Source organism: Physeter macrocephalus, chromosome 8, assembly GCF_002837175.3.
Source record: "Physeter macrocephalus isolate SW-GA chromosome 8, ASM283717v5, whole genome shotgun sequence".
NCBI classification, from domain to species: Eukaryota; Metazoa; Chordata; class Mammalia; order Artiodactyla; family Physeteridae; genus Physeter; species Physeter macrocephalus.
In genome coordinates this window covers 132,841,417-132,854,214 of record NC_041221.1, presented here as the reverse complement: position 1 = coordinate 132,854,214, position 12,798 = coordinate 132,841,417, and the positions used below count along the sequence as shown (strand labels likewise).

At 42.8% G+C, this 12,798-nt stretch overlaps 2 protein-coding genes across 2 annotated transcripts in view; both read left to right on the top strand.

Moving 5' to 3' along the window:
- The first annotated feature begins 302 nt into the window (after positions 1 to 302).
- TRPC7 (transient receptor potential cation channel subfamily C member 7) overlaps positions 303 to 12,798 on the top strand; it is a 145,016-nt gene continuing 132,520 nt past the window's right edge. Inside the window, exons 1-2 of the mRNA XM_024125313.1 lie at positions 303 to 521; positions 11,103 to 11,880. Coding sequence (XP_023981081.1) covers positions 520 to 521; positions 11,103 to 11,880 — 780 coding nt within the window. The 5' untranslated portion in view covers positions 303 to 519. The remainder of the gene's footprint in view (positions 522 to 11,102; positions 11,881 to 12,798) is intronic.
- LOC102974264 (neuronal vesicle trafficking-associated protein 1) lies at positions 7,184 to 7,742 on the top strand. The gene has a single exon (XM_028492987.2). It carries the CDS (start codon positions 7,185 to 7,187, stop codon positions 7,740 to 7,742), a length of 558 nt encoding a protein of 185 aa, XP_028348788.1. The 5' UTR covers position 7,184.

The following is a 12,798-nucleotide window of genomic DNA, read 5'->3' as shown; positions in this document are numbered from 1 at the left end:
TATTTTGCTTCGGGAGCCAGAACCTGCTACCTTATATAATTGAGGTGTGTGTGTGTGTGTGTGTGTGTGTGTGTGTGTGTGTGTTATGCGCTGTTCTGGGGCTTGAGTGGGGGCCGGCAGAAATCCTTAGGAGCTGTGGTAGGAAGGCAGAGTTGCTACCTCCCTTTCAAAGCTACTGGAGAGGGGGTGGGGACTATAAGAACCCATCACCACACCGCGTGCCAGTCTCACACACGGATCCCTCTCCGTCATGTTCCCTGGGAAATCTCACCCAGATTAGGAAAAGAACAGTAAAGCGGGTCTGCCACGGAAGGCGAGTTTTTACTACTACAACACAAAGGACACTGGAGTGCGCTTTCACATCCTCGCAACTCCACTCACTCGACCAGCTTCATACTTCAGCACCACGGAGAGTGGCATCTATTAGGCTACCACCCATGGGGAGCCAGATTCCCACGACTCAACACCGGATTCCGGTCATCTAGAGAAGGACGGACAAGCCTGCGTATTTCACCCTCAATGTAAGCAGCTATGATGATTCTTTCATAATGATTTTTCCAGTACAGCTTGTTTTCTCGCTGAAATATGGAATTAAACTTTTACTAGCCCTCTCCCTCTTGTGCATTGCTTAGATTTTTAGATGTAAATCTGGATCTAAAGTCTCTTATTTGCTGGGTTGGTAGAGAATTTTTTTGTTTACTTTTTCATGGAAAGTCTAAGTTTACAAAGCCTTTTAGAAATAGGCAACTCATCCTGGTAGCCCAGCCGTTTTGTGCTAGAGTGTAGTTTTATTCCTATAAGAGAATATGTGTGTTGTCTCTTCTCCTACTTCTCTACTGAGAGCTTTTTAATTTGATTTTTTTGTGGTTGTATTTATCTTAATATAAACACAGGGGTAGGAGGAGGAAAAAGCTATATCCTAATAAGTTGCCACCACTAAAGAACTACAGGTGGGAAGGAGATTATTACCTTTCGTTCCTTTTCGTTGTTGAAAGCATGTCCTTTAGACAACCATTTCAGCATAACAAATATGCTTTTAATAAAAGTGATGTAATCTGTCAGGGCTTTGACACAAGCTTTGAAACTCTGGAACACAGAACCTCCCTCTTTAACTTTGAAGTTGTAAATTCACTTAAGTATATAATTGGGTAGACATAACCAGGATGCTACTGCCATTAATTGCGACTTAAAGCCTTAATGGATTTAGGGTAGATTTGAAAGAGGCAATAATGAATGACCCTGTCTGGTGGCACTCAGTGAATTTTTACCTCAGAATGCCACCTGCTGGTGGGTCCTATTTCTGAAGCACTGGGCACACATCAGATTTATGAATGAATTCACATTAAATCCAGAATATTCATTATGGATATGATTCAAACTCACTAAGATCTTTTAAACAACGACATTGGTTCAATTATTTAACAATTTACTAAAGTTCTATGTCACAATGATAAGTTCAAAACAATTATTTCTAAAAACACTTGCACTAACTCCTTTAGGCAGTAATTAACCCAGAAAAAATTCAAAACTATGTGAAGCCTCATTGAGGCTAATTACACATGCACGTGGTATCCTGGATGAGAGGATCTCTTGCTTAGGAAAAGCAATCAACACTGCCCCCCACCCCCAGATAAATATTCAGCATGTTACTTTTCTCAGTATTGCATTTCATGATTTAAGAGCCTCTCTTACTTTTTTGGTACTAGATGTTTATTTCAGACTCTTTTGTCACAGAGGTCAATAAACAATCAAAAGGTTACACATATCTACTGTATTCCAAGACAAATCTTTGGAAGAAAAAAAATGTAACTATTAGAACTTACTGTTTCAGCTCTACCTGGAGCTATACACAATGAGATACAGATATTCCGTTTCACAGACTCCTTAGTTCCAAAGAGAGGAAACACTGAGGATTTAAAAAGAAAAAAGAAGCACACACAAAGCACTAGTTATACTTGCACGGCTAATACCTAGGGTAGTTTGAAAATACTGAGAATAACCTCTTCTCTAAATGATGTTATTTGGTGAAAGATAAATGGATGATAAAATCATTTATTAACCTTCAGGAACACTGGATAATGGTTTTCAATCCGAGATGCAATGGCAAAAAAAAAAATCCCACATTAGCAGAAGTGTTTGGAAAGTATGTCTCAATACAATGTATTGTAATGAGTAGCAGAAGGGTACTTTGCTTCTTTCCTGTAAGACCTGACGGGCAAGGAATATGAACTCATGTATATTCATGGAGTATTATCCAATTATTACTTGAGCACTTACTAAACACTGTAATTTATATGTACTATCTCACCTCAGCTTTGACAAAATAAGGAAGATGATACTTTAGAAATAAGTTGGATGCCTTTAGAAATACATTTAAAAACATTTAGGAGTGTTCTGAAGCAGTGGGGACGCTTGCTTCAGTCATCTGCCCAAGTCACCCACAAGACTTAATACACCCTCTGATATTAGCAGTCTCACCTAGCAACTTATGGGCCATTATTTATAGTGGAGCTAACTGGAAACTAATTTTCCTTTGCAACTCATACCTTATTTTAAAAGCTGTCAGTTACAAATAGGAAACAGTATTTATAGGAGTACATGGTTCCTGTATTTGTAAGAAAGAGGACACTAGTAAACATTAATACCTCTGTTTTATTGGCCTTCTTTAATAACCAACCCAAATTCAAGTATTTAAGAATTAAGTTATTTGACCAGGCACCATATGCCAAGCATCAGGTGCCGGGTACATATACCATATAAACAAGTAATTCCCCTGCCCTCAAGGATCCTGCACTCTAGAGGGAAAATTTACAGTCTAAGGAAACTTAGAAAAAATGCATGAGGAAGATGGATGGCAGTGGCATACCAGCTAAAAGCACAGGCTTTGAAATCAGACAGATTAGACTCCTAACAGAAGGTCTACCACTCACAAATTATTCAGCCTCACCAGCTGTACAGGCAAAAGTGGTTAATTTACCTGAGCTTCACTTTACCACCTGTTAAATGGGAATGACAATAGCAAATACATCATATAGTTTATGAGGATTTAAAGTGATAATGCATGTACAGTACTCAGCATGGTGCCTGCAATGTGGTTAATGTGTAATAAGTGTTAATCATTATGATTAGTCATTAAGGACAATAGCCAAGCTTATCATACGATTTGTGTGAATTTAAAACAATTCATATAAAGCAGTTAGCACATGGCAAATGTGTAATATATGTTACCTCTAGCTATTATTTAGAAAAATAGCTAAGCTTTACATATCAGTGTAGAGTAAAATGTAAGTCAATTTATAATCATTTACTTAAATGTACTGATATGTAAGGTGTTCATCATTATTGTCATGGACATTTGTATAACGCTTTACAGTATCCAGGGCATTTGATAAACATTATTTCATCTTGACTGTAGTCTTGAGGCCCATGGAGGGTGGATTTTAATACTTCCTTTCTACTGGCAAGAGAACTGAGGTTTAGGAGAAAACTCAAAATCCCTTGACTATTTCATCACTGTTGCTCTGAACTAAAATTCACAATATGTACACTTGAAAAAGGATGTACAGACCAGAGCTAGGTTTTCCTGGATGACTGACCTGACTCCGGGATTTTATTTGGTTCTAAGTTTAGTTGTGGAATGTTACAGACTAAATTGGTTTCAGGCTTGGATAATTTCTACAAAGACCTATGGTGCATGTAGCAATTTTAGAAAAACCACAACAAATATCGCTAAAAAGACATTGTGATTAAGTGTGGCCTTTGCTACAACAGTAATTAACCACAGTCCCTGTCTCCAAAAGGCGCTGTGGTCATGCTCTTTTGCAGCGGGACTTAGGGTGTAGAATTCATACTTTTTATGGATCACTGACATCTGGCTTCCTTCAGACTGGCTGATGCATCTGTAAGAGCAGCTTGATAAAAATAGCAACCAAGGGATCAAGAAGGAGTTTAATAATCAGTCCTCCTCTCAAATATGGTTTTGTTTCCACTGAAACCCTTCTTCTCAATGACATCAAATGTTAATGTATGCATTTATGGAAAATGGAAAAGATACACAGTATCTTAATTGAGGTGTTTGATGAGTTTGATCACTTGTTATCTCAATAATATATGCAAATAAAAAGGCATTTGCATTCAAAGTTCATTTTTAAGAAAAAAATTAAAGAAGGGGCAATTAAATGCTAACTGCATTTTAGGGAGAATCATTTTGCTCATTATTGGCAGTAAAACTGACAGGATCCCCAGAGTCCAACAGAACAACACATCTGATTCATGAGTGTGAGCTTTGTCCACCAGCTATTGTGGGCCAAATGACTATCTTTCTTAAGTATCAGCTTTTGTGGAGTCTTTCCAACCCATATGAAAAGTATGGCTAAAGCCTGACTATCTATTATGTCAAGATTAAATGGCAAGGATACGGTGGCTAAATATTTTCATAGGTATATAAATGTTTAAATGGGGGAAATAGGGAGAGGTTGGTAAAAGGGTACAAACTTTCAGCTATAAGATGAATAAGGTCTGAAGATCTAATGTAAAACATGGTAACTACAGTTGAAGACACTGTATTATATAACTGAAATCTGCTAAGAGAGTAGAACTTAAATGTTCTAACCAAAACATAGAAATATATATCAAATCACCACAATGTGTACTTTAAATATTTTATAATTTTGTCAATTACACCTTAACAAAGCTGAAAAAATAAAACAAATGCTTTGAAAGTATCATTAGAATAGAAACTGGAGCTGATAAGACTGCCAGTGAGGTTAAAAGGCCTCCCTCAATATCTGAATCAATTCACGTAGCTCCAGGGTTTGCTGTAAAACCCCTTATGCTAAGAGTAATCTCATGGAGTAGAAATGTCCCAGTATACTCTTGTTATGCATACACAATTTGAAGGCCCATAACGTTTCATCAACACCATATTCTGTAAGGAAGGGAGCTGAACTGACAATTCCGTGAGCATCCAAATGTAAGTCAAAGCTGAGGTATTTAAGGATGGGAAAGAAAGGCTTGTTTATTTCTTACTATATCTGAGTGTCTGCTTTCAAGGTCATTCAGGAAAACGCATGGGAAGTAATAAAGACATTTTAACTTCTGACAAATACTAGCCACACACATTTTTTTTTCTTTGATAAAACATGATTATTACAGAAACATCAAGATTTATATGACGTGCAACTCCTGCACAGAAATTATCTGCCCTGAGGTTTAGTCATTTTGCTTCATCTACCTCAGTCTCTCCACCTGAAAATGAGAATGTTAATACCTTGTTTTTCATTTGTTTGTTTATTTAATGAAGGGAATTAACAAACGATGCTTTAACATCCTTTATGTTTGTAGGCTACAGAGTCTATGACATCCATATGGACTCTGAATTTAGATTGAGTACTTATGTGTTCCTTGAGAAATTTTTCTCTGCTCTGACTTGGTTCAGTAGTTATTATATTTCCTTTGAATTAATCTCTCCATGGCTCACTGCTGTGTAATAGTTGTGTACTCTTGACCTTGGCACCTGACCTATTCTCCCTCCTGAGCAGACCTCCAGTGGAAAAGTGATGTGGAATCAAGCTCAAGCTCTGGCTCCTGCTAGGACAGTTACTGTTACATCTCTGACACATTGCTCAGGTGCTCTTGAGTCTTTTCTCAGGTTGAGTCGCGACGGCAAGTCCAGAGAGGTGCTCCTGAGAGGGGAGAAGCCTCATAATAGGACAGGCTGAGAAATTCCATGAGAAAGAGTTTTAGTCTTTTGTGGGCTTAATTCCCACCTGAGGTTGTGTCCCCAGATAACAGACCTTGAAACTGAGTTCACATCATCTTCTGAAACAAGGCCCTCTGGGGACACAAATGAGGTGACTGCTTAGCTTTCAACTCAGTTACCTCCTCTCCTTCTAAAAGAACTTGTAATAATAAACACCGTGCCCAATTTGTGAGTCTTTCCCTCTCCTGTAAAGATCTCTTTTGGAATCCCAATCTACGGTCTGCGTTGGCATCAATGAGCACCCTCCCTCCCTGGAAGGATGGCATTGTTGAGAGAAATGGACTCAGGAGGAGCTCATAAACTTGAATTCTGGGAATCTTCCCTAGCAATTTTTTTTATCAACGTACACTTTAGAAAAGTGGACGGCGGTTCAGAAGCTCTTCCTAAAGAAGAGAGGAGCAATCTATCAGGATTTATCACCCACAGTTGCCTTTTGAAGGAGTTGTCCATCATTATTCCTTTTACTTTTTTGCAGATGAAGAAGCTGCTCCACTGAATAGTTTAGCAGCTTCTCCCAAGAAGTGTGACTCAGGCCTAAGCAGGATCAGAGTACAAAGTCTGACCTCCAAGTCTCTGCTTTTTACCAGATTGGGGCCCCCAAAGGAGCTAACACCAGAAGGGTTTGAGCATGTCAGAAGGTAAAATGAGCAGAAAACTAAATAGAGCCCAAATCTTTTAAAATCACAAGACTGAATGACAATACTTTTTTTTTAATCTCAAAATACTAGGTATAATTTTAAAAAGCCTTCCTCTGTGATTACTTTTGTTTATCTTTTACAAATGACTTCAGTGAAGTACTCAATGCATGGACACATGACCAATAACAAAAAGACAACTGGGAAGATGGAAAATAGTTCAAAACCAACCCCCAAGTGCTTACTCTTTAGAACAGATACTTTCTTATTGAAATGTATGCCATTCTAATATTATTTGAATGATATGAGTGTGGGTAGACTAGTAAAAGAGGCTAGAAAATGTGGGTAGGGCCAATTGGAGAATAAAATAGTTTGAGAGGTTCAAGTTTGTAGAGACTTAGGGACCTGGTCCAGACTCTCTATTTTACAGTTAAAGCATCTTGAACTGGGAACCTGCTCAAGGAGTCCAGGTGAGCTAGAGATGGGACATCCAGATCAAGCTCAAATTACATGACAGCTATTATTATCTCCAGTCTGCCATTTTAAAACCCTGACAAACTAAAGGGTTCAGTAACTTGTCCAGAGTCACAAGGCTGGCAAAAGGTGGAGCCAGGGTTCCAACTCTAGACCTTTTAACTTGAAAGCCTGTCTCTCAGCCCCACTTGTCTCAAGAGCTTCGTCTGAGATTGCTGTGAGCAGGGGCGGGTAACACGGAGGCTCAGAGCACGGTCGGAGCGCAGACCTGCCGGGGCCGGGTGTGGGCTGGCAGCCTTGGGTCTCCCGGAACCATGGTGAAGTTGGGAAACAATTTCACGGAGAAGGGCACCAAGCAGCCGCTGCTGGAGGATGGCTTCGACACCATCCCCCTGATGACGCCCCTTGATGTCAATCAGCTGCAGTTCCCGCCCCCGGATAAGGTGGTCGTGAAAACTAAGACTGAAAATGAACCTGACCGAAAGAAAGGCAAAGCACGTTCTCCCAAGATAGCCGAGTTCACTGTCAGCATCACTGAGGGTGTTACCGAGAGGTTCAAGGTGTCTGTGCTGGTCTTCTTTGCCCTGGTCTTCCTCACCTGTGTCATCTTCCTGGTCGTCTACAAGGTGTACAACTATGACCGTGCCTGTCCCGATGGCTTCACCCTCAAGAACACCCAGTGCATCCCAGGAGGCTTGGAGAGCTACTATGCGGAGCAAGACTCCGACGCCCGGGAGAAATTTTACACCGTCACCAACCACTACAACCTGGCCACGCAGAGCATCACCCACTCGGTGTCACCGTGGATGTCAGTTCTGTCGGAAGAGAAGGAGACTGAGCAGGAGACCGAGGCTCTCAGAGCAGGAGACTGAGGCTGCTGAGAAATCCGCTTAGCGAGATGGGCAGGTTCCTTACAATGTCACTGGAAGGTGACAAAGGGACTTTGAGGGACATTTCATTAAATATAATTACTGATAATTTACAGGTTACTCATATACGGTGCAACTGCTTCTGTTTGCTAAGGCTGCTCTGCAAATACAGCTTGCTGCAGACCACCATGGGCATAAAATCAAGTGCATATCAGCATTGCTTAAAGAGCTCTGACACCACTTGCCATGTTAAAGAATCTTAATTTAGCGACTTTACTGGGATTTATTGGATGCTGTCAAAAAATAAATTTACACTGGATATGCAAAAGGATTTGACTTCAGATAAATACGCATTTTGTGGGATTGATTTTTTTTTTTAAACCACCTTGCCGTTTGCAAACCTTACTCCATAGCCATATCTAGAGTGACCCCTTGCTTTGCTAAGAGCAAGATGTACCGCACGTTTCTTCCCAGCTCCCGCCAATGGCAACAGCGCCGATGGTCAAGACGCACCATAGTGAGCGGCACAGGGAAGGAAGGAAAGGTGCCATCAGGTCGCAGCTGTGCCCTCGCCTGCCCTGTGCTCGGTGCGCAGGCGCTGCAACAGGTCGGCTTGGGCTGCGGTCACTGCCGCGGGCAGAACGCTGCCTCTTGGTACAGCGGGCGCCCGCTGAGCAGGGGAGCCGTGTTTCCCTCGGTGCATGTGGACTGGGTCAGAGCATGTGAGGTGGGGACTCCGGGAAGAGGGGACCCGGGGCCACAGGCTGCAGAACCCGTCTCCCTGTAGCTAGTCCGTCTGCTCTGTGATGGGCTGAGTAGGAATGAAACCTACTGGCCCTTTTGTTCACATCTATTATGAATAAGTTTGCACCAACAGCCGTATTAGCTACTTAGTTTTAAAACAATTAGCTGGGTGAGAAAAGTGAAAGTGTAATTGTGGGTAAGCCAAGGCTACTTTAATTTTTATTTTGTGGTACAGATGTAACTCCTTTGATGTAAGAAACAGGCAGGAAAGGCTAGGAGCGGGGCTGGCGTCGCACCTTGCAAGTCCAATTATGAAATTTTCATTCACAATCTTTTTAAGACAATTATGTTTCAACCTGAATCTTGACAGTAAAGTATATGTTTACGAAATTGCCAGTTAGATAAACTAAGTGTGTAAGATGATTAAACAGAAAAAAGACATTCACCGACATTTTTTTCCATGTTATTTAAATGTGTTGTTTCTGGTGGACATGTCAAAAGTTTCACTGTTTTTTTGTTGTCTTTTTTTTTTGCGGTACGCGGGCCTCTCACTGTTGTGGCCTCTCCCGTTGCGGAGCACAGGCTCCGGACACGCAGGCTCAGCGGCCATGGCTCACGGGCCCAGCCGCTCCATGGCACATGGGATCTTCCCGGACCGGGGTACGAACCCGTGTACCCTGCATCGGCAGGGAGACTCTCAACCACTGCGCCACCAGGGAAGCCCAGTTTCACTGTTTTTTTAGATCAAAAATAAATGACAAATAGTGCAAGATATGTTGCGAACAAGCATGGTGGTCATGGCCAACTCCATTACTGTTTCCTGAAATGTGCTTCCAAACCATACAGTATTTTATTATCAAGGGTGTTTAGAAACAACGACCATGACCTCGGAGCAGTGGGTGGGCACAGAGTCACGGACGTTGTGAAGCTGTGGCGACGCATAAGAGCAATAACTGCATGCTAAAACTTCTTCTGTGTAGAGATATCATCTATCAGCAAATTCCAGCCCATGTCAATGCAATGCCAAGGCAACCCTATTTGTATTTTCTAGTAGACATGTATTTTATTGACTGTAAGTTCATTCACATGTAACTTTTGACATTTTCACTCTGTGCAAATAAAGAACACAGGACCCCCCCCACACACAAAAAAGATCTTCATCTGAGATAAGGATAATAATAGTATCTACGTCATAGGGTTTATGCAAGAATTCCACAGGCAATATATGTGAAGTATATTAACCTCCTAGTATAGTTCCTGGCATATCAGAAGTGCTTAATATATGTTGACTACTACTAATAGTATTAGAATTAATGTCTACACTATGCCACAATGGGAAAGAACAACGTGTTAGAAATGAACCATCTGTAGAGATGTGGATGGACCTAGAGACTGTCATACAGAGTGAAGTAAGTCAGAAAGAGGAAAACAAATATCGTACATTAACACATATATGTGCAATCTAGAAAAATGGTACAGATGAACCGGTTTGCAGGGCAGAAATAGAGACACAGATGTAGAGAACAAACGTATGGACACCAAGCGGGGAAAGTGGGGAGTTGGGCGGGGGTGGTGGTGGTGGTGGTGGCGGTGGGATGAATTGGGAGATTGGGATTGACATGTATACATACCAATATGTATAAAACTGATAACTAATAAGAACCTGCTGTATAAAAAAATTAAATTAAATTAAAAGAAAAAAAGAAAGAAATGAACCCAGCACATAAATTACCCTGCTTTTCCATCCACATAAAAATCTAGGTTTGATCTTAAGAAACCGTGGCTGAATTTCCTCAGGAAGGCTGCTTCGGTGGCCATCAGTAAGCAGCAATGAGTCTAGGCCTGCTCCGTGCAACACCCTGCCCTTTAGTAGGTGCTCAGACTGCATGGGGACGAGCAAGAAAGCACAGTCCCGCTGTAGTATAGCACTGAAACAGAGGTGTGTGGCCATGCCTGCATGTTGCTGCAGTTTTGTCACAGTGTGGGAGCTCAGTGGGGGTAATACACCTGAAGCAAAGGCAGCAGTATCCATGGTGGCCATTTCTATGGCAGAACCCCTGAAGAACTAGGCACATCAACAGGCAGGAGGGGACAATAAAACTAACGTGGACTGAGTACTTTCTACATGCACGTTACCTCATTTAATCCTCCTACGGACTCTATGGCACGCAAAAGTTATCCACATTGTACTGGTAAAAGCACAGAAAAGCATTGTACTAAAGCACAAAGAAGTTAAGTGACATTCTCAGCTTTGCACGAATGGAAATAAAACAGACAGCCCTTGGCCTGTTTCCACCACATCGTGACCTCACACTATCCACCTCCACCATTAGCTTGGCCTAAACCCACGTTTCAGCTTTTCGGACACTCCTCCACCCAAGGCGGATAGACTGCTGTGTAACTTAACCAATATTCTTCCGTTAGTATAAGAATAGTTCAGGTTATTAAATTTGTCTTAATCTGTGATAGGACAATAATTTCTAACAGGATTTCATAACTTCTCAAAATATTCCAATCACGATATTCTTTTCCATCTCAACAATTTTCGTTTGCTCTGCCCCTGGGGAACCTGCAGGATCCTGGGAGAGTAACTAGCATCTTTGCCTTATCACCCCACAGGTCGGGGAGCAGCACCTTCAAAACCATGCAGCGCCGGCACACGACACTGAGGGAAAAGGGCCGCCGTCAGGCCATCCGGGGTCCCGCCTACATGTTCAATGAGAAGGGCACTAGCCTGACGCCCGAAGAGGAGCGCTTTCTGGACTCGGCTGAGTATGGCAACATCCCGGTGGTCAGGAAAATGCTGGAGGAGTCCAAGACCCTCAACTTCAACTGCGTGGACTACATGGGGCAGAACGCGCTGCAGCTGGCAGTGGGCAATGAGCACCTGGAGGTCACGGAGCTGCTGCTCAAGAAGGAGAACCTGGCGCGGGTGGGGGACGCGCTGCTGCTGGCCATCAGCAAGGGCTACGTGCGCATCGTGGAGGCCATCCTCAGCCACCCGGCCTTCGCACAGGGCCAGCGCCTGACGCTCAGCCCGCTGGAGCAGGAGCTGCGCGACGACGATTTCTACGCCTACGACGAGGACGGCACGCGCTTCTCCCACGACATCACGCCCATCATCCTGGCGGCCCACTGCCAGGAGTATGAGATCGTACACATCCTCCTGCTCAAGGGCGCCCGCATCGAGCGGCCCCACGACTACTTCTGCAAGTGCGGTGAGTGCACCGAGAAGCAGCGGAAGGACTCCTTCAGCCACTCGCGCTCCCGCATGAACGCCTACAAGGGACTGGCAAGTGCTGCCTACTTGTCCCTGTCCAGCGAAGACCCTGTCCTCACCGCGCTGGAGCTAAGCAATGAGCTAGCCAGACTAGCCAACATTGAGACTGAATTCAAGGTAACTCTCCCACTTACCGCCCTGCAGGCAGATTGCCCTGTGGGCTCTTCCGGGTGTGTCCAGGAGCCAAATGGGTTGTCTTCTGGTCTAACACTGGGTCTTGCCTATTCAGGCTCACAGGAAGGAAGGGAACTTCCTCAAGCTGTGGCAGATGCAGGCCTGAAGGAAAAGCAGCCCATTAGGTGAAATATTTGAAACCACATAAATGTGGTAAAGAGGTGACTTAAATGCAAATCCATACAGTAAAAGACATGCAGCACACAGGCAAGATTATACTGTGGTTCTAGTATAAATGTCTCAGCTCTACCCCAGGCAGCTCAGGAATGTCTAGGATACTTCTGGTTGTTTCCTAGTCCAGGTCTTGGACTTCTCAATTGTCTCACCTGTACAGTTTTCACATTTGTTTTGTTCATAGCTCTAACCCATCCTAGACTACTGTGTTGATCCTAGATTCAACAGCAATAGCTTGCTGAATTGAGAAAGGCTTGCAGTTATGTCAAAGGGCTGAGGAGGAGGTACACCAAAATAAAAATAAAACTCTCTCTGTAGAGTTGGGCTTGTCATCCCAGTAGATGGGCCCAAGGCGACACCCCCTGAGAATACTTGGAACTACCAGGTTAGTCCAGGAGATGGAGACCCATCTCCAAAGTCCACTATTCAATAGTGGTCCTGTGCTTTTACTGTCAACTGTCACTCCCCCTGAAAGAGAAAACTGGGACCTAATTCTTTTGACAGTTTAATAATAAATTAAAAGAAAATATTTAGTGGGCACTTACTGTGTACCAAGCACTAAGTTCCTTACCTATATGATGTTGTTTAATCCCCTCAACAACCATTGGTATGGGTACCATTATTGTCCCCATTTTATATGAAGGCACAGAGGTGGAGAGATATCATGCAGCCAATAAGTAGTTAAAC